Source organism: Danio rerio, chromosome 8 (assembly GCF_052040795.2).
Source record: "Danio rerio strain M-AB ecotype USA chromosome 8, GRCz13ab, whole genome shotgun sequence".
NCBI lineage: Eukaryota > Metazoa > Chordata > Actinopteri > Cypriniformes > Danionidae > Danio > Danio rerio.
The window spans coordinates 36,495,065-36,518,072 of record NC_141028.1 but is presented as its reverse complement, the minus strand read 5'-3'; the positions used below and the strand labels follow the sequence as shown (position 1 = coordinate 36,518,072).

At 34.3% G+C, this 23,008-nt stretch overlaps 1 protein-coding gene across 8 annotated transcripts in view; it reads left to right on the top strand.

The window, feature by feature from the left end:
- The window catches only part of gapvd1 (GTPase activating protein and VPS9 domains 1), an 85,645-nt gene that overhangs the window by 3,901 nt on the left and 58,736 nt on the right, over positions 1-23,008 (top strand). For all 8 annotated transcript variants that reach the window (XM_087263131.1, XM_087263132.1, XM_087263130.1 and 5 more), the window contains exon 2: positions 20,791-20,995. In XM_087263131.1, coding sequence (XP_087119257.1) covers positions 20,811-20,995 — 185 coding nt within the window. In that variant the 5' untranslated portion in view covers positions 20,791-20,810. The remainder of the gene's footprint in view (positions 1-20,790; positions 20,996-23,008) is intronic.

The window sequence follows — 23,008 nt, the reverse complement described above, 5'->3', positions numbered from 1 at the left end:
CATGTTTGATGAAACCACCATTTCATTTTACACATATCATGCATATTCATATACTAAATCTTCATATTATATATATTTTTTATTTTAAATAGACGTTGATGTGAAATTACAGCCCTTTTTTTGATTCTTTCACTCAATACTTGCAGTTCCTTGTCATGCAGTAATGTTACAGTAAATAAGTTTAAATTTAGGGCCCTACATTTATTTTGAAACACAACACCCACATCAAAATATAATCAATAAACAAAAGTCTCAGCTTAACATTAACATTTTATTTTTGACAAATTAATTCAGAGACACCTCACACTCGCTGTACAAAAGACATGTCACTATCATTTTATCACAGTTTTAACCACATATTAAAGCTAACTTTGTTTTTCACCATGTTACCCACAGAAACCCTGTCTTTCTGAAAGTCCCATTGGCGATAATAATATCAGCACTGGAGTGCTCCAATTGAACAATTAAGAGCAAGTATACAATAATCTGTTAATATTAATGAGTGGGTGTTTGAGTAATTTCAATGAAGGGAAACCAGGATCTGTACAAGCTTTTACACACACACTCTCGCACGCACATTATCTCAAAAAAGCTCGTCTTGTTTCTCTTAGAAGAATGCCAAATTCTAGAGCGCTCTTGTTTTCTAATCGCTCCTATGTGTGTGGCTGGCACAGGACGGACAGCTTCTCTGATCTGCTTCATCCACACCAACTGTTTCAGCCGTCCTCATGTACCCTTAATATCGAGGGTATTGAGCTCCTCCCATGGCATCTCCCCAACACATGCCAAAGCTGTGACATTATATCAGCAGTTCTCTTTAAGTAGCACACCAGAGTTGATTCAATGCTGTAACTAGTTTATGGCAGTGCTCATGTCTCCACACCTTCTTTCACTTTCTAGTAGAGTCAATGCAAAACAAGGACGTTTCATGATGCCAATTTACTCCAACCTCAGTCCTGATTTTTTTGGAGAGCCAAACATTTCGGTTTAGTGTTTTTTATCAGGATGCAGTCTTTGGTCATGCGAATGAGAGTGTGTACAAACAATAAATAATTTCAGCATTAATATTACAATATGCCAATCTGCAGTAGTGACATCGTGTGATCTGCAATATTTAGTTGGGATTCTGAAAGTTTTCATTTACAGTGCTCAACATAATTGAGTACACCCCATTTTGAAAAAGAACTTTATCCAGGTCTCAGTAAATATGGGTCATTTATTTTGGTGCATTTAAACAAAACTAATTTATCAAACGGATATATTTATTAAAATAATATTTTTGTTACCAAACATCTTTAGAAATAGGAAGATAAAACATTTAAATTTCAACAATTTCAACTAATGTTTAGTTTCAGCAACATTTTTAATATATATATATATATATATATATATATATATATATATATATATATATATATATATAGTTTCTTTTGAGTTTTGCTCTATTTAATTTTTTTATTTAATATTTTTCTCTTACATTTAAATTTGTGTACTAATTTTGGACCATTATCGTAAGTTATTTATGGGAGATTTTCTCCAGTTTTGGAACATGACTGACTAATAACATACTATTCTAATGTATATGCACAAAGATAATATGTTAAAGCATTTTATAGGAAAATTTTCATTTAAATGAGAGATTTGTGAGGGGTGTTCTCATATGTATAGCACTGTTGTTTGTTTAAGACCTGTGACTGATGCTATTCTTAAACCATTTGCGGACCAAAAGTGATAACCTTTGTAGCTTAAAGTAGAGCTGCACGATTCTGGCTAAAATGAGAATCGCGATTTATTTATAAATGTTTTTTGCTTAACATCAAGATCACGATTCTCTCACAATTCTGTAGATGTAAAATAAAGCTTAATATGAGTCAGCAATTATTATTGTTTTTTTTCTCAAACATATGGTAAAAAAAACAACAATAATATTATGTGTAGGTCTAATGGCTTCTATAAATAAATCTATTCTTCTTTTTATGATAATTCTGATGTTGAATTATGTTTTAGATATATGCTTGCTATCATTCACAACATTATTAGACTATTTAATTTACTGGTAAAATCAACATTGTATAGGCTAGAGTAGTTATACTGACACTGTAAACAGTTATTTTCATGCACAACTGTGTTCGCTATGAAAGAAAAAAATATCAAATGCTTGTCGCAATCATAACTCTAAAATGCGATATGATTATTTAAATGATGTACACGCTTTCAGTTTCATTTTCACTGCTAAGTTCTGTTCATACTTCACGCGCGGCACCCAAACGATCCCTTTGTGCCACAAACTGAATATTATTTACAACTTTATTACCTGTTAGTCACAGCAGGTTCTGTTAAAGGAGATGCACGCGTCCATCATTAAGCAGGGCGCGCGCCCGCACTACAGCTCAGGGTCAGCAACTCATGTCACTTGTGATTTCCCAGCCACGAATACAGCATTATATGAAGACAAAAATGAACATTTTTGGGGAATTATACCTTATAAATACAGACTCATTCAACATCATTTGGAGTTGTCCATGTCACTGAGCAACGTATGTCAGGGCTCGAATTTGCGACCATTTTGGTCGCATATGCGCCCGAAAATTAATCTATCCGACCTCATAATATATATGGGAGCATTAGTGCGACTGCAGATAATGGTTGTAGTGCGACCTGTTTAGATTTTTTCTAAAAACGTGCTGAATCGCTCTTCCCTGCCGCTATATTGATTTATATATAACTCAAGGTTTTCCGCTGTCAGATGACAGGGAAGGAGCTTTTATGACTACAGGAAATGCAAACGGCTGAAGAGTGAAAACTTAAAGCTCACAAGTTTGCAAACCCCACCTAAAGTTGAGGCGCAGATGAGAGCGATCATGACGAGGTGAATATTGATCCGCCAGCTGAGATCAATCGAGTACGTGCTTTTCGGAGAAAGCGCCCGAATCTCGATGCGTTGCATTCACTGCGTGTTCAGCGCAAATGTCCGCTAAAAGTCAAATCTAATACTGTACATATCATCGCCAAAGAAGCTCGCCTTTACTAAGTTTACACTGAAACTTGTGGCTCATAACAAACAGCGGTATTGCGCCGGTGGTCATCGCAAGAATTCTGTTCAACCTGCTCATAAATTGGGTCGGCTGACTCACCTGCTTTTCCACTAACACAGAAAAATGGAAATCAGCTCAGACTGAACATTTAAATTGACACAAACTAAAACCAAAACTTTTAAAGAGTGATAGAAGTGAGACTTTACTTACTTTTGTCTATTCTTACTTGAGGTGTATATTATTATTATTGTTTATTTAGTTAGGCTACTGATGACTGTTTTGCAGCTTTCAGCCTTGAATTTAATTATTTATTATAATCTTTTGTTTGTTTTTTAGTAGAAATATTAGTTATTAAACTGACATGCATATATAAACAGCAGTACAAAATAAATATTTCTTACTGCAATGCTTCATTTTTGTTTGATGCAAACTATACATTTATTTTTCATAAAGTAACAGACTTTTTATAGCAGATAATTTGCATTCAAGCACATTCAAGGCAGCATGATGATGACAAATGTAATTCATTGTTACTATTATTGTCATTTTCATCATCATTAATATTTTATATTTATTCGACATTCATTTTAGAATTATTGCATACAAGTATCAATGTCATCTCAGCATTAGTTAGATAGTTAATTCTGGTTTTTGTTAGTCCTAATTGATGTTGTTTTAAAATGCAATAAATCCCTTAAAATACAATTTGCAGCGGTGCTCAATCATTTTTGGTGTGTGCTCCTAATTTTTCTCTGGTGCTCCTAAATTTTCTCTGGTGCTCCTAAATTTTTGAAGTTGGGAGCACCGGTGCTACCAAGTAAAAAAGTTAATTTCGAGCCCTGTATGTGAAAGAATGAAATGACTCGTGCAGCCGCCTTTGCTTCTCCCCTGAGCTTGAAAATATGATTGACAGAATCGTAGAAATGCTGGATTAAGATCGTTTAGGGCAGGGGTTTTCAACTGGTTTGGACATGGGACCCAAATATTTACATGGTCATCAAGCCGCGACCCAAATTTTTAGGAACTATAATACAAATTTAGGAATTATACTTAATTTGTATTTATTTGTTAACATAACCAAGTAGTGACAGATACATCATAAGAAAATCACCAAGACTTGCAATTAAACACTATTTTATTGCTGTCATTTAACAAAATGTATCAAATTATAGAAATATTACAAAGTAGAAACAACAAACACTGCTAATAATAAACTGTTAATAAAACAATTACTGCTGAGCTTTCTGGTTTCTAAATGTTGTTTTAATTTAGAAGGTTTCATGCTCTCTTATGAGAGCACCTCACCACATATGACACTGAGGCTTTAAGTCTTTTTTTGTCGTCAATATACACCCATACTTTACATATTCGTGGTCGTACTTGCACTTTGACATTTGTTGCAATATTTAAATGAAATTTCACATGTCAAACGGTAGGGTTGTCGCACACACATTTCAAAATAAAAGTCCGAGATAAGCAAAATAAGTAAAAAATTTAACTTTTGTTTTTTTTTGATCACACACTCCGCGACCCACCAGTTGAGAAACACTGGTCTAGGGGGTCGAATCGAGATTGCGATCTTTTTACGATTAATTGTGCAGCTCTAGCTTAAAGGATTATTATGTTTTATTTACACAACAAAGAATTTACAGTGTTATTTTACAATTGAATATTAGTTTGTGTGTCTGAAAACTGTTTAAAACTATAAAGTTCATTGTACAAATAATTCAATAAATTTTTTATTAATCGTACAAATTGTACAATTTCTGAGTGCATCAAAAATGTGTCTTCACTGTCTTGATATATTTAGATCAGATATAGACCTTGAAAACGTATGTAAAAATGAAAACTTTTGCTTCATTATGGTAAAAATCTTTAATGCCTGTGGCTCCTGGTCAAATACAATTACAATTTAACACTGGAGATCTTGCGATGTGACTGTTGCAGATGCGTCACATTGTGATATCAATGCTGAAACAATATATTGTGCAGCCCTACCATAAAGCTTTAAACTGTTAATTTTATTTCTTTGCTCTGTTGTATATAGGGTTGTAACAATATACCGGTATGACGGTCTACCACGATTTGAACGTGCACGATTATCATACCATGAACAATTGCATATCAACGGTTTTAACCCTTAAAGACCGAGACAGCCGCCCGCGGCTAAAAATAAGTATTGCTCTTAAATGTTTAATAACTTTTGATCCGCTGATCCGATTCATACAATTCAAAGATTGGCATAAAGAAGAGAATCTCAGCTTTCCAGTGCTGTATCACATAACGCGGACTTTCAGAGGCTCCGGAATCAGTGCGGTTACGTCATCAAAATTTGACAACGCTGATTTGACAAAGAAACGCTCGTCACTGTGTCTCCGGACAAACCAGACAAGATACATTGATGCATTGTCCCTCCTCCATGCCCAGATTGGTTCAAACTCGCTATATCACAACCAATAAGCATAGGTTTCGCTTTTGTTTGTGGACCAACAATGAGCTCTTTGAACAACACGGAATGAGAAAAAGGCATACACTTATGCGCGGCTAAATAAAACGCAAAAAAAAAAAGTTTTGCATGAAATAATTCTCATACTAAGTACTTTTGCATGCACAGCAGCACAGAAACATGACAAAACAGTGACACAGCAAAGACGAACTGCTGCTCTTGCTGTTTTCAAAAGACGCAAATGAAGGTGCAGCTGTTTGTCTGCATTGCAGACAACCATATCCAAATCCATATCCACAGACAACCATATCCATGCTGGCACATAAAACCTAAGGATGGTCCATATTGAATCTAGTTTCGTTATGTAACTATTTATAGTATAGTAAATATTTATATCTATTTTTTTACTGAGGATTTGCACCATGTTTATTTGGACTTTATTTGGACTTTGACACATTATTTATTATTTTCTTATTTTTTTATTTGTTCATTGTAAGTGGTGTTGTTTATAGTAACTGAAAATATATTATTTGGAAAAAGTCAAATTTGCTTCACTGTTCTATTATTTTGTAACATTTGTAACATACCGTATACCGCGAAACCGTCAAACCGTGGTATTGTTTTAGACGATTATCATACCGTAAAAAATTCATACCGTTACAACCCTAGTTGTATAAATGCTTGAAACTTATGAATTTTTTCCTAATAGAGCTATTCATGTTATCTGCTGATATTGTATTTATATCGCAGAAAAGCAAAGTATCGCAATGTCACTATTTTTTAGAATCATGCCGCCCCAATACAAACCCAGGACGTGCAGCTGAGAGGTGATACTCGGGTCAAGCAGGATGTGTTTCCAGCAGGGTCAGGAGTTAGGAAGTGTGAAGCTCCAGATAGTTTGCGTTTGTGTGTGTGTGTGTGTGTGTGTGTTTGAGAGAGAGTGCGCTGACACGTATAGTAATGTCAAGGGGCCCTTAGCATATTTTTCTTGCCGCCTTGCTGTTGGGATTTAGCAAAACTGGACAGTTCTTGAACATCATGTGCTTGTAAACATACTGGGATGGGATCCATTCTTTCCTGACATTCAGCAACAGTGCGACAGATCCTTAACATGTTTTTCGGATTACTTTAAATAAGAAAGCACCTATAGAAAAATCTGGCAGAGATTTATGTCGGAATATTTGGTTTTTATTGCCGATAATAAATTCATGACTGAAATGAGCTTTTCAGAATTGTGTAAAAATGGCAAAAACCTAACAAAACACCTTAAATACTTTGATGTGGTCTACCCAAAACCCTCCTTATTTTGTTATAAGCCTTTATTGTTGTTTTTTCTTTTAAGAAATGTATATGAAGTGCATTTATGAATTACAGAGTCGGCGGTCAACAAATCTGTTTGGTTATTTTCTTCAAAATATCCTTATTTTCAAATCACAGAAAAGATTTTAAACTAATTTTAAAAATATAACAAATGTTTTACATTTGGTCTAACTTTTCCATTAAACACTTGCCTCAACATTCACAAAATAAGTCAATTATTGCCAAGTTACTAATAAAGCAATAGCCCTTAGTTAAATATCTAACATGAGCCATATAAATACCAAGCAGTAGTTAATAAATTAGTAAGTAAAACATTAATATTGTGAAATAGCCGCTGTGGCTGTATTATTTGTGCTCCATTGTACAAAGGTGTGTTTAAGAAAAAAACCTGAACTTGATGTTACATTCTTATGCTAAAATAAAGAAAAAGAAATCTAAATGGGTGAGAGGAAGGTTTGTTTTGTTTATTTTAATTGAGGATTCAGTTGTTGGCCTTGTCTTCATACATGCCACAGTTTCCAGATCTATCAACTTCTCCATCTACAACACAAGTTCAATTATGGTTTCTGGGAGCAGCTTGAAAATGTAATTCTCAGGAAGCTTTTGTCTCTGTGTTGATTTCTGCTTTAGACAAATCATGTTTTTCAGAAAATTGAGATATTTGGTCAATTTTTTACAGGCTTGCTATTTTTGCCTCCCTGTTTCCATTTTGGTACTCTATTTTTTCAAGATGTAAAAGTCGTGAGCTTCCTTGTAAAGGCTTGCACAGGTATTTCTCATTGGGCTGTTATATTTGGCGACTTTGTTGTGAAATCTCCAAGATGACTGATGCTAAGCTGTGCGTGTGTGTGGTTGTTATTTTATTCCAGGAATCTTTCCAAGGTCCTCAAAGATGCTTGCTGCACTGTTTCTGTAAACCACAGAGATATTGTTTTGCATTGTCTTCAGAAAGCATCCTGGGTTGGAGAGATTTCTGTGCTGCACTCCCACACCAGGCTGCTGCAATCAAATAGATTTCTCAGAAGAACTTGGTTATGGGGTTTTCAGTGGTCAGCCAGGAGCAGAGAAATGCAGATCTGAACACAGCTTTCAATATAAGCCCCACTGACCAAGGTTTATCTCTTTGCGCGCACATTTATAGAGTTGTAAGTGGAAATGCGGTTAGTATGCCTGGCCACAGAGAAAGCTTCCCACTCCACATCACATCCCCAGTTAGTCACGTTAACTGCTTTTATTCCTCAAATGATGGCTCTTTGTGCTCGTAATTGCCAGGAAACATTCTTGCACTCAGGATTTCTCATCCGCTCAGTCACCGGCACATCCACAATGGCGTCCTTTGCGGAGTCAGACGGCATTCACTGCCGAGCATGTGGGTAGTTTCTTTCATGAGTGCTTGGCTGTGGTGCATTGTAAACATGTGAAAGTGTGTGATGTTGCATTCAGGCTGCGAATCAGGTCCTGCAGTGTTTTTAAGGGCACCGAGAGAGCTGGCTCAACCAAACACAAAGAGGAAGAAGAAACGAAAAAAGGATCCTTGTTAAGGCACCTACATAACCTGAGAACTACACGCAGCTCACACTGAGCTCTTCCGGCTAGTCTGTCTTGCACACAATTATTTCATTCTGTTCAACACCAGTGCTTATTAGATTGGTGAAGTTAACGAGGAAATTTTTCTTAACATTTTACTTTATGGTTACAAATAAGTCAGGCTACGAGAAATCACAATATTGTATTTATGTAGTGCTCAGGTGTTTTCAACTCAAAAATGACTTGTTGCTTGTATAAACAACTTATTTAAAATCAGTTGAAACAAACACAATTTTTAAGTTTTTTTGGGACAACTTAATTATTTAATTACTTTACTGGCCGGCAGCAATAGCTCTCTGCGACTCTCACGTGGTCGCCCACTGAAGCTAAGCAGGGCTGTGTCTGGTCAGTGCCTGAATGGGAGACCACATGGGAAAGCTAGGTTGCTGCCACAAGTGGTGTTAGTGCGACCAGCTCAGGTCAGTGAGCGCCGTCTTTCGGATGAGACGTTAAACCGAAGTCCTGACTTTCTGTGGGCCAAACAAATCCTAACAATCTTTATCATGACTTTATCAGTCTATCTCCTCTCCACTAACCAGCTGGTGTGTGGTCTGGTGCAATATGGTGTCGTGTCATCCAAGTGGATGCAGCACACTGGTGGTAGATAAGGAGATTCCCTATCATTGTGTAAAGCTTTGAGTGTCTAGAAAAGTGCTATATAAATGTAAGAAATTCTTACTTTAATTCACTTAAATTTGTAAAAAAACAATTAATTTAACCTAATTGATTTGTGTTGAGACAACACTACCCTACAATTTTTATGGTGCTGTAGGTTTAAATCTTTTTGATTATTTTTTTTATTAGATATTAATAAACATGAGAGAACCCATCCTAAAAATTAAAATAAATATAAAAACCCAATTTGTCCTGTGAAATTTGCTGCATTTTTCATTTATTTTAATATTTAATGAACATAATATTTATGTTCTTTTTTTTTTGTAATATCAAATTGTATTTAATTTTATAATATTTTAAAGCATGTCTTTATATTAAATGTTCTATAATAATTTTTTCATGACCTTTTTTATTTTTTTATTTGTTCCTTTATTTTGCACTTATATATCTTAAGCCTGGAGTAATAGATGCTGCGGATGCATATTTTCCATCATTTTAATTTCAGATATATAAACGCTATATTAATAAGTAAATCAAAACAATATTTTTTTTTGATCTAAGAATTTGTAGGTTTGGACTAGAATAATTTTTTTCATTGTGATCATCATTTTTAAACTCTCCAGAAATCCGTCAAAATGATCTTGTAAAACTGTTTTTATATTGCAATATTTATTACAGAAAAATTAAATATCATAATATTAAATTTATGTTTATAATATTTTAAAGCATGTCTTTCTATTAAATGTTCTATAATAATATTTGATTACCTTATTTTTTATTATTTTATTTGTTTCTTTATTTTATGTATCTTAAGCCTGGAGAAATAGATGCTGCAGATGCATATTTTCCATCATTTTAATTTCAGATACATACACGCTATATTAATAATAATGTTTAACAATAATACCATTTTTATTGTTATCAACAAATTTTTTCAACGCTATTATGTGCACAAATCAATATAAAATGTTACAGTATATGTTATAACATTGGATTGTTGAATATCGCACAGCAATATGAAATGCATGTGATATATCAACAAGTATGAAAAGAAAGCGTTGGTAGTCAGACCAGTGTTATCTTTACATCCCTAGTTTAGAGCTTTAGGCTATATACTTGAACAAGCATAATAAAAGGCATTTTGTCCTCTTGCATAAGAATACACTGAACACAAAGCTCTCGCACCATTCCTCCTCCTCCTCCTCAGAGTGAGTCTTCTCTACCTGCTCATGTTGTCAGATCTAATCCAATCGCAGCTCTTCAGAACAGAGGAACCGAAAAAAGGACCTTCCCCCTGTTCCTAATGCTTTTAGAAAGTGTGCTTTTCTGTGTTGCTAAAAACAGCAGCGGCTGCTGTCCAAAGCCAAAAAAAAGCGAAAGTAGTCTGATCTCTTAGTTTTAGCTGCTTGTGTATTTGTCACGCTTGTTATTGAGAGTCAGGGAATCGTGTAATGCATTGTGTCTTATTTCAGATATGTTATCAATGTATACACAAAGTAGCCTAATAATATTATCATCTGTGTAAGATATGAAGCATTTCCAGGTTTCAAAGCTAAGCTCTTGTTGATCATTAAAATGGAGCAATTGTGCAGAGACATTTAGAAAACGGTGTCAAAAAAAGTAATCTAGGAAAATGTAAAAAAAAAACCCTAAATGTATTGCATGAAAAGAACTAAATTAGGTAAAAATAAATAAGTGATTCAACTGTTAACAGTTTAAAACTCACATAGTTTAGAACTAGAACTATAGAACTATATATCGTTTCAGCATCGATATCACAATGTGTGCATTCACAATAGTGACAATTTAAGATATCCAATGTTTAGTTTGAATTATAGTTGACCAGGAGCTACACGATTGAATTTTTGTATTTATACAGAATTTATAAGATTTGCGCAAAAAAAACCCAACATCTTAGAATTGTTGTTTTGTTTATCTACATTTTTATTTGAATATCTACATTTCAAAGCAAAAACAAGATTATTTGACTTGCCCCACTGACATAATTTTGTTTGTTTTAAGAAAAAAAAACTCTTTAATTTTGTCTAATGTTACTAAGTACATTTGCATTTACATTTAAATCAAAACAATATTTTTATTTGATCTGAGAATTTGTAGGTTTGGACTAGAAGCATTTTTTTCATTGTGATCATTCAATTTCTGTACCTGAATATTGTTAAACTCTCCAGAAAACCATCAAAATGATCTTGTAAAACTGTATTCATATTGCAATATTTGTCGCAGAAAAATTAAAAATCTAAATATCAAATTTTTCCAGTATCGTGCAGCCCTATTTTGATCATTTCAATTTGACGTTTATTTTTATTGTGAGAAAAAATGGACATTCCTCTCACTGTATTCTGAAGTATTCCATGCTGAACTATTTGCATTAATTTCATCAAATTATTTATTTATAGGCATGCACCCATGCTAAATAAATCATATCGCTTTTAAAACAATACCATTCTAACAAAGAGATAATCTGTGTAAAAAATCTAATGCTCTCAAAAGCTGCATTTGTTTAATAAAAATATAAACTAATTTTGCTAAATATTATTACAATTACATTTATTTTAAATCTAAATATTATTACAATTACATTTATTTTAAATCTAATGTACAGTTTAAAAAAAAAAGCTTATTTTTAATCCTGTGATGTGATGACTTATTCTGTAATGATTGTAGATTGAGTTAACCGACAATTTTACTCATTGATTATAATTTAGCACTCCATAAATATTTCGAATTCTTAGTGTTGTCACGGTAACTGAATTTGATACCAATTGGTACTTAAATTTTAAAAACGTCCATTTCCTGCATTTGAGCATTTGAGCGTTGTTGTTTTCTTATCGCTGTTCACATGCTCAACAGAAATGACTGTTATTGGCCGTGAAGTTCATCAGTTCACAGAACTCATTGCTGTTTACAGAGTGTAGCTACAGATAATGGGACACTGGAGCATTTTAAAGCAGTGAGGATCAGTCAATTCATCAGCAAATTTCTTTTATGTCAGCTTATAAAAAGACCAGTTGATCTTTGCTACTTTAAAAAGGTAGTAGTTAGGTTGTCGTTCTACTCCGTAAACAGCGATGGCAAATCAGCGATGTTTAAGTACTTGCTCTAATTTTAGCGGGAAATGGTCGTTTTTAAAATTTCAGCACCGATTGGTGTTGAATTCCAGTATTGTGACAATACTAATTCGTATGAATGTTGAAAACTGTTGTTTTGCTTCAATTTTTGTAAGCCTTGTAATTATTGTATTAATTACTATTCATTATTCATTAATAAATTGAAAATTCAAAGCATTAATTTGAAATTTTAATATTTTTAGCATATTTCTTTCTATAAACTCTTATTGTGTTAAATAATAATAAATAAAAAAAAAACATCTTACTGACCCCAATGTTATGATGAGCAGCATAAAACTGCCTAAAATTACCATATAAGCAAAGTGTTATTATGCTGAAAAATAGGCCTAGTCATTAGCTGGTGTTTTGCTTCTGTAAGCTTATTTAATGCTTACTCAGTGCGACCTGGTGCGCTCCTTCACTATTTATAAGTTTGACACACAAAGCTGTTACAACTCCCTTAAACTTTTCCGAAAAGTAGCAAGTGAATAGGTGGCCTTTTCCTCTGCCCCCAAGGCCAAAATCTTCACATACCACTGCATTCAACCGCAAAACACAGTGAGCACAGTGATGTGCTTTATTTGGCAGCAAGACAAGAGTTTGAGCTGATTCAGGAGTGAGGGTGCAAGAGGCCTCGGCGGATGTACAGATATTCAGCTCTATGTGTGTGTGTGTGTGTGTGTCTGTGTTTGTGAGCTGCTGTACGGATGCACAGGGGCCCGGGCACATTTGAGGGCGTCTTTGGGCTGCTCTTTATCCCACATTCTCCTGTGGATGTGCTCTTCACAAAAGCCCTCTTTGTGCCTGAGTGGCGGTCCAAGAAATGATTAGAATTTTCAGCATTTTCTCTGGTTTGAAAGTTTGCAATTGTGGGTGTGCGTGTGTCTGTGTGGGTGTTTTCTGTTTGTCTACACCCCTCTATTATATGTGAGAAAGCGAAGGCGACTAATGGGATTTGCATATTTATTTATTTTCTGGCCATTCATAAAACAGAATGTGTCTGGTGGGTCACGGTGGTCCAGACTTTGCAAGTGAGTGCATGATGTTTCTCAAGCTGATGATTTTTATTTATTTTTTTGTTCTTCACACTTTCAAAAGTTTATGCCATCTGTTCTTTTGTAGTTTAATATCAGTGTATTTTAGTGTTTTCCTTTTTTGTTTTAGCATAATGTACTATTATACGTGGACTAATTGGTTTTTCAATAATAAAAAAAAAAATGTGTACATTTTAACAATTCTGATCTGTTTTGCTTTCCTTAAAAAAAAACTAAAACCAAAAAAAAGTTCGGTATAAAGGCTATAGTTTTAATAAAATGTGGCTGCTCAGTGCGCGCCTTGGAAGGAATGCCTATTTTGTGAGTTTTTCATTTCCAAAAGAGGCGTACAACTTGTACGACACGCACATGGGAGTGACGCATATGTTGTGCAAACAATTTAAAACTATAGCCTTCACACCGAAACTTCATACTGAACGTTTTTTTTTAAACATCTGAACTTTTCTGAATGCCTCGAGTGCAAAGCGATTCATGCAAGCAGAACTAACCATTCTGTTTCATAATTTGTATGGAATATACACATTTCAGTAATAACGACAGGCTAAATGCCTCAGAAAAACACGGCGCATTCAAACACTGCAGCGCTTTTTACTTTTCTCCAAAGCTTGTGTTGGTACCTGCAGCAATGGTTTGTTTGTTTGTCATCCTCTTAGAAACCGCTTCATGGTCACTTAGTTAAGAAAGATGCCACTCGCGCTAGGGGTGTGCGAATACAAATCGCATTGAAAATGGTGCTTGTCACTATATATATGTATATTATATATATATATTTATATTTATATATATACGGCACTCTTTATATATATATATATATATATATATATATATATATATATATATATATATATATATATATATATATATATATATATATATATATATATATATATATATATATGATGCAAGGATGTCGCCAGAGTGGCTTTTTGGTTTCTTTTCTTGTGCATCCCAGCCACTAGCATGCCATCTGAAAGAGTTTTAGCATAGTGGGTAATATAATCATTCAACTTCACGATTTGTGATGTTGCAGTATGTATTTGAATAATGACGGCTAGTAACTTTACTTAAAAGCTCAGATTTAATTATCATAATTTGTGTTGTTTACAGAGTTTGAGGTTTACTGTATCATTACTAGTGACTTTTTACAGATGCATAACTACCTTCTTAAGTTTAAAAGTCTCTTTAACACTTATGTTTATTTTATTATAAAGAGATTGGATATTTTGTTTACTTTTTTGACTATTAAAACTATTTGTCTTATTAATGTTGGTAAATTAAAATTAAGTGGTTAAATGCAAAAAAGATCCTAATATTCATAAATTTATTGTTAAAATATTCCATAATTATCGATATTGAATTATATGAAACATGATATTGTGATTTATTTAATTTTTTTAGCAATATCGCCCTATAGTTTTGCTATTTATTTATTTATTTATTTATTTATTTATTTATTTATTATCTTTAATTGTGTTTGTCATTTTGATACTTTACATTTGATTATTATAGTTATTTAATTGCAGCGACAACTCAACATTTTTGTTAAAGTTTATATTTTGTGATGTCCTGTTTATATTTTAGCTAAACTTTTAAATTTATCAAAACAGTACATTTAAAAAAAAAAATTGGCTCTGAACAACTTTTTTCCTTTTTATTCCATGTTATAGGCTCATTCACAGTGCTTATTATATGATATTGACTGCATTACTAATGTAGGTCAATGGTAAAAAGAGGTTTTCAAGCAATTAAACAATAAAAAGGAGATAAAGCTTTCATTGATTAATCTGATATAACATTTTTACGTAGATGTATATGCTACATTGAGTTGTAGTGGAACATTAATTCCACTCATATTTATGTACAATTGTAGTCAGAATTATTAGCACGCCTATTAAATATGATTTATTTTATATTTTTCCTCCAATTTCTGTTAAACAAAAAGATTTTTTTCAACACATTTCTAAACATAATATTTTTAAAAACTCGTTTCTAATAACTGATTTATTTTATCTTTGCCATGATGACAGTACATAATATTTGAATAGATATTTTACAAGACACTAGTATTCAGCATAAAGTGCAAATTAAAGGCTTAACTCGGTTAATTAGGTATGTTACGTTAATTAGACTAGTTATTGTATAACCGTAATTTGTTTTGTAGACTATCAAAAACAAAATGCTCAAAGGGCCTTATTAATATTCACCTTAAAATTATTAAAAAACAGATTTTATTTTAGCTGAAATAAAACAAATAAGACTTTAAGAAAAAAATGCTATTGGAAATACAGTGAAAATGTCCTTCACTGTTAAATATCATTTAAAAAATATTTTATAAAAGAGTAACTATTGTAGCCATGAGCCGCTGTATGATTCTGATGGTATGATAACCTTGGATAAAAATATAACTGTTTTACGGTATTGTAATTACTGCTCTAAAATATATCCTTTTTAAATGTCTGGGTAAAAAACTGCAACTTTTTCCACTTTGAACACATTTTATTTTGAGAAACATGTTAAATATCTTGTGACAGTAAACATGTCAGGCTAAATTATTCACATAAATCATTAACCTCTGCTGTCTTCATTTGTTTCAAAATCCAGATTTCTTTACAATTTATAATGGCATTTTTGGACATCTTTTTTGCTGGAGATACTGTTGTCCTAAAAAATGTAAAAAATAAACAAATAAAAAACGTAAATAAAAAAAATCTTATACATACCCTAGAAAATTTGGTCTGTTTTAAAATTTGGACTTTTCCAAACCGCAGTTTACCTTGAAAACAGTTATCGTCCCATATCCAAACTATTGCACAGGAGGTCTTATAATTTTTGCCCCTAACTGTTTATTGCAATACAGTATATGTTACTTGCATTTGAGGTGCTTTCCTTGTCAGTACAATCACTTTTGTATGTTTAATTTGATGTAGACACCAAAATGAAATCACTTGTGTTTAAACCATTGATTATTCAATATAAAATAATTTGAATTCAGTATTTCAGTGCCATCAGCATTGGTCCCTGAAATACTAGATCACCCAGGAATGCATTGGATTCTCCATCTCTTTACATTTCTCAAAATCATTTGCTAAGCTTGTGTTGAAAGACAGAATTTGATGTGGTGTTTAGACTGACAGTCATTATGTTAGTGCATGATTTAACAGTGGATTACTGCTGCATAATCCTTAATACTCAAAGCTTCTTTTGTAAATCGATAGAATCATTTTGATCAAAGAAAACATCTGTTATTTTTTTCACACAAAACCAATAAGCAGAAATGATGCATTTCAAGCCTTCCTTCTTTTTATGACCGTTTCATGGGGTTAAAGCCAATATTTGCCATTGCTGTGTGCTGAGTCTGGGTTAAAAAGGTGAAGTAATTAAAAAAAAAGACTTTATGCCCTTTGGACCTTATAAACTTCATGTAATTTTCTTCTGCTGTACGTCTGTGTTTATAGTCTTGTTAGTTCCCTGTACGAAAATTGCTTTATTCTCTCCTGTCTCAGAGGAAATAGTGCAGTCTTCCTGTTTAGGCATAAGATTATTTGTCTTACACTGTTGGATTTGTGCTATTCAGCAGCTCTGTTTATTGACCTTATCTATAGTGGTTTTACTCATAATAGGCTTCATTAGCTTTTATGCTACCGAGGCACTGGTGTACTGTTGAGATATCCAGCTGTTATAATGGCTTGTGCTACTGAATCCATGTTGTTAAATTCACACCAATGTTTTGGATGACACTACACTTCAGAAGGAACTAAACTTACTGTCAGATAAAAACTACTGCTTGCTTCCCAGAAGCCCTTTTTTATTCCATACTAATTTATGGCGTGTAGAACACAACAACACAAGTTTTTTTGACACCAATGTTACTAAAACAAAGATGTGGGTGCCTGGGCGGGACTAAAAAATGAATAAATAAACAAAAAACATTTTAGAATCTGGTCCACAATGGCTTGCAGATGAGTTTGCACAGCATCATACAGGCATTTGATATGTTTTATTATGGTTTTATGAAGAAATCTTATTTCTGTTCAGTTTGCAGATTGTTATTAAAATGAGTTGTCATGTTTTGGAAGTTATGGTGTTTTGATATATTTTGTGTTGATCAACAGGATAATGACATTGAGCTGACTGGAAAACCTGAACGAGACAGTCCACTTCCATTATTTTTATTATTAGCTCATCTAATTAATTATGATTTCTTTTTCAGATCAAGTCTGTTTTTTATATTTATATTATATTATATTTTTTATATATTTTTTTTATTAGTATTCATTGTTGCTTAGCGTCACTGATACTTGGTGTGATGATGATAAAACTCATCATGTTTATGTATTACATAATGTAAAAATACTATGTATGCACTATGCATGGGCCGATATAAAATTTTGACTGTATGATAACCTTAGAGATATATATACCTACATATATATTTCACGATATTGAGATTACTGCTCAAAAATATATTCTTTTAAAATGTCTGGGTAAAAAACAAAACCCTTTTCCCCTTTGCACACAATACATTTTAGTTTGAGAAACATTTAAAATATTTTGGAGCAGTAAACATGTCAGGCTAAATAATTCAAATGAATCACTGACTTCTGCTGCCTTTATTGCTTTAAAAAAAGGCTGATTATTTTTACAATTTAAAGAGGCATCTTTGGAGATCTTTTCTGCTGGAGATACTGTTTTCCTAGAAAAAAATGTAGATAAAAAAATCTTACGGTACGGTATAGCAGAAAATTTTGACTGTTTTAAAACCTTGTCTTTTCCAAACAGTGGTATACCATGAACATGGTTATCGTCCCATGCCTAGTATACACCATAATAGATTTAATATTTTGGTATTATAGATCTAATACTTTTCTACTAATTCTGCTTATAGTTGAAGCTGAAAATTATTTTCATAAGGGCAATCAGTGCATTATTTACAGTTTAGTAATATCTCATAGTTTCAAACTATTTACCTTATTTTATTTTTTCTAAATGTGAGCTATTTTATGTAAACTAAAATATGTCATTAATCAGCCATTCTACAAAACATTTTTGTTGTTGTAAAAATACAGAAAAATTGTGTTTAAGTTTATTTATAAACTAATTTCGAGAAGATCACGTGCTTATGATTGAACACAGAGTTTCTTACCTTGGTTATCTTCGTTTTGAAGCATCCCCTCTTCCACCGCTTTCCCTTTTCCTTGATAAAGCAGCACGGCAGCCCAGTGGTTAGCACTGTTGCCTCACAGCAAGAATGTCACTGGTTCAAGTGTGCTTTTGTGGTTTTCCTTCGAGTTCTCCGGTTTCTTCCCACTGTCCAAAGACATGCGACATAAGTGAATTGACCAAACCGAATTGGCACTATAGACGAGCTCTTAATCAACAGTATATCTCTCCATAGCAATTGCTAATTTGCCAGTAGAAATAAATAAGCAGTTCTTGAGATCTACCTGAGCTCAAACTCCCCTCTCACCCAGCAAACGGGAAGGAGCCACAAGCTCAATGATCTTATGAGCTCAGGTCTCTCTTCCGGGACAGCATGCCAAACATGCTTTATCATCAGCTAAGTGTAAACTCTTGAAGTTACACTTACATTTAGTCATTTAGCCTTTGTCCAAAGTGACTTGCAATTGAGGGGGTACTTAGCATTTCAACAAAAACAGCTAATGCACACAAGAAGTACTAGTTATTCAAAGTAACTTGTCTGTGCTCAGAGAATTAACTGCTTTTTTGATCTCCTGGACCACTGAACTGGAAAAATCTGGAAACTGAAAAAAAAAAATCCTAGAGGGAAAATTAGTTTCATTTGTTAAATTTTCTTGTTAGACAATTTCCGTTTTCGTTATTGAAAATGAAATATGTTACCAAAAAAGTAAAGGCATGTCTGTGTGACGCTGTGACAGAAAAATCTGTATTTCAATGACTCTTTTGATTTAGGGATTCAGTAATTCATTCGTGAAGACAGCTGGTGCATCAGAAATTGCATACTGAGGTTTTTACTGTGTTTACTGAATTTAAATGTGCTTTTATAAAAATAATAGTAATAATAATAATAATGATGATAATAATAATAATAAAACATTTTATTTATGCTTTTCTTAAGTTTAAAGTGCTACAATAAATGCAAACAAAAGAGTAAATGACAAACTTGCATAAAATAAAAGTAGTAAACGTAGGGACGAACAGGCTTACATGATCCCATCCACATCAATGGGATGGCCGTTGAGCCTGTCTCATCCTTTAAGTTCCTGGGGACCCACATCTCAAAGGACCTTTCCTGGTCCACCAACACCTCCAGCCTGATCAAGAAGGCTCACCAGCGCCTATTCTTCTTAAGGCAACTGAAGAAGAACCAGCTTTCATCAGCCGTCTTGGTGAACTTCTAACGCTGCACAATAGAGAGCATTCTGACAAACTGTGTCACAGTCTGGTATGGAAGCTGCTCTGTTGCTGAGCGTAAGGCAATGCAGCGGGTGGTGAAAACTGCCCAACGCATCACAGGGACCACACTGCCAGCCATAGAGGACATCCAGAAGAAACACTCTTTGCGCCGAGCACGCAGTATTCTGAAGGACACCTTTCACCCTGCTCACAGACAGTTTTCTCTCCTGCCCTCCGGCAGGCGCTTCAGGCTCCCCCGGACAAAAACCAGCAGACTGAGGAACAGCTTTTTCCCCAGAGATGTCTCCCTCCTGAACTCTGCCCCACACTGACTCTTTTGCCCCCCCAATACACCCCCACTCTCCTCTAACTTAAACTCCTCGCAATAACTGCACTGTTTAACATTTGCACATTTAAAATGTGCACATTCACTGCACCACATTGAACTGTTTGCTTATTGAACTGTGCATACCCACTGCATATGGGCATTTGTAATTATGTACACACCCACTATACATATACACTTGTAATCATGCTTATTTATCTGCATACTACTGACTATTAATAGCAACCTGTACATATATTTATACATTGTAACATATAGACTTGTAATCATGTTCATCTATCCCTGTACATATATTCATACATTGTAACATATACACTTGTAATCATGATCATCTATCCCTGTACATCTATTCATATATTGTAACATATACACTTGTTATCATGTTTATCTATCTGAACACTACTCTTTATTTATAGCAACCTGCACATATATTCATATATTGTAAATCTGTTCATAGCTTATCCAACCTGTAAATAATGTTCATAGTACATCCATCTCTAAATATCACCATAGTTTTCTATAACTGCACTTTATAACTTATTCCTGTATCCTGCACTTGCTGCTATTGCACTGCTGGTTAGACCTAAACTGCATTTCGTTGCATTGTACTTGTACATGTGTAATGACAATAAAGTTGAATCTAATCTAATTTAATCTAAATTACAATGCAAAAGTCAGTAATAAAACCATAAACATAATTACAAATAGCATACAACATTCACAGTATAGATGCACCTTCTCTGATAAGCCAATTAATTGAGACCGGTTTTCCTGTCTTTTTAATATAAAGCCTATCAGTATCTGCGTCTTCCATGACTGACATAATATTGTTGTTTTATTATTGCAGTGTGGCTAACGTGCTTGTTTTTCTCTCCTTCTGCAGTGCGTCGGCTGAGCTGAACGATGGTGAAGCCAGACATTCACACTCTGGCCCACCACCTGAAGCAGGAACGTCTCTATGTGGCATCAGAGAAGCAGCTTATCCAGCGGCTCAACAACGAGGTGCTAAAGACAGCAGAAAGGCTCTACCGCGCAGCCTGGATCGCCAAACAACAGAGGATCAACCTCGACCGCCTCATTCTCACTAGGTGACACTCTTCTTGTTTCATGACTCATTAAATGTATCCCTGACTCATACCTGGTATTTAGATGTGTGTTTGTCTATGCGGTCATAAGTAGACAATGCTATGTACAGGTGCAAAATGTTTTGAGTTGTCCACTTTCGACCACTTCCAGAGGTGGTCAGTATACATTAGATCGGATTGCTCTAACAGTGTGAATGCATGAGTGCGGTTGAATCTATTGGAGCAGCCACTAAACACCACCTTCTCTCACCTATTGAGCTCATTGATAAACCCAGCTGCTGGAGAGGCCTATTTAAATCGTCATTGACAATCGTAGGTATTGTATTAGAAGCAAAACAATATCTGTATATTTGAAGCCAATATTCTCAGCACTCACCAATTTTTACAGATGGTTCAAAGGTGGAAAATAGCCTGTGCTTTACTTTTAGCATTGGAGTATATAGAAAATGCCCAACAAAATAAATCTGTTTTTTTACAGACTCCAACTCGGGCCTCCAAATGATGGAATCTACAAAAAATTATCATCCTGTGATTGATAATATTTTAACCAAAAGTTCACCGTCTAAAAAATCAGTTTTATCACATCATTTTTCGCTGGGTTCCAGGACATGTCGGGCTTTCAGGAAATGAGTGAGCTGATACAGCTGCTAAAGATGCTTTGAAGCAAGTGGTGAACCAATGTCAAATTCCTCTTTTGGAGATGAGACCTTTTATCAACGTTTACTAGGGATGTAACGGTATCAGAATTTCGCGGTACGGTAATACCTCGGTATGAATGTCACGGTACGGTATTTATTGAATCATTTACAGGAAAAAACAAAACTTATGAAAATACTCCAAAAAAGTGCCAAAAGTGTCAATGACATACAAATTAGCCATCTATCTGTAAGCTTTGAAACAGGAACTTAAATTTTAATAAAAAAAAATTATTAAACCATGTAAAAAAATAAAGTTTCAATTTAGTATTGTTGAAAACTCATCACATTCAACATTTAATCACACTCAGCCCATCTACCCAGATGAGAGCTCTGCTAGTCGGACTTCTCATCAAGCATCTCCCGCTGGATCTAATCTCACTATATTTATTAAACGGGATATTTCATTTATCTTGTTGTCTTTATCTAACGACATATTCCCTGACTTTGGGCATTGGAATCTATTACTTGTTCTCAGGTAACGTGTTTTGGCTGAGCGCAAAGATAAGTTAATGATTAATGTAACCACGTACATTCTGTATATTGACTGATCGCCTTTATTTCCTATAATGTAAAAACTTATTGTATGTTATACTTGTAAAATGGCCATTATCGATTCTTAAAACTGATACTCAGCAAAAGAGAGGCTGTGTTTCGTTTTTTCACTGAAATTGAAAGGAGGCAGTTGTTATCGGCTCCGTTTTGTTATAAATATCCACACAGTGATGACGCTCATGCAGCACGACGCCTCAACATTTCTGCTGTCTAAGTTGCTAATATTAAAATGAAAATAGGCAGTTCCTTAAATCATGTTTACATTTTATTGTTGAGAAAGTGAAACAACGAAGCCAGGGTGATGTGAATGAAGTTATAAAGTACACTGTTCCCTTTGAAGATTTACCCGTCTCCTCGGTATAATCTGCTTTTCCATATCAAACTGAGAAGAAGAGACTGCAGCCTTGATCAAACTTGCGAAGTCTGAACTTACACGGAGATAATGCAAGACTGAACTGTGCGTGTAAAGCAGGTCGCACACCAGAAGCGACGCTCGGCGGCGCGCCGCGCAGCGCCACGTATTTTAGAATTCTAATTATAGGTTTCTATCAGGATACACACACCGGCGCCGCAAGTCGGCGGCGCCCGGCGACGGCTCAGGACGCAGTTCATTTTTCAGCCGCGCCACAGAGCGCCATCTGATTAGTTTCATGTTAAATATCATTCGAATGTGCGCGTCTGGTGTGCGATACTTTAATCTGTCATGTACGCGCCGTGTCGCGGCGCTTCTGGTGTGCGACCTGCTTTAGAGTTTTCCAGCTCTTTT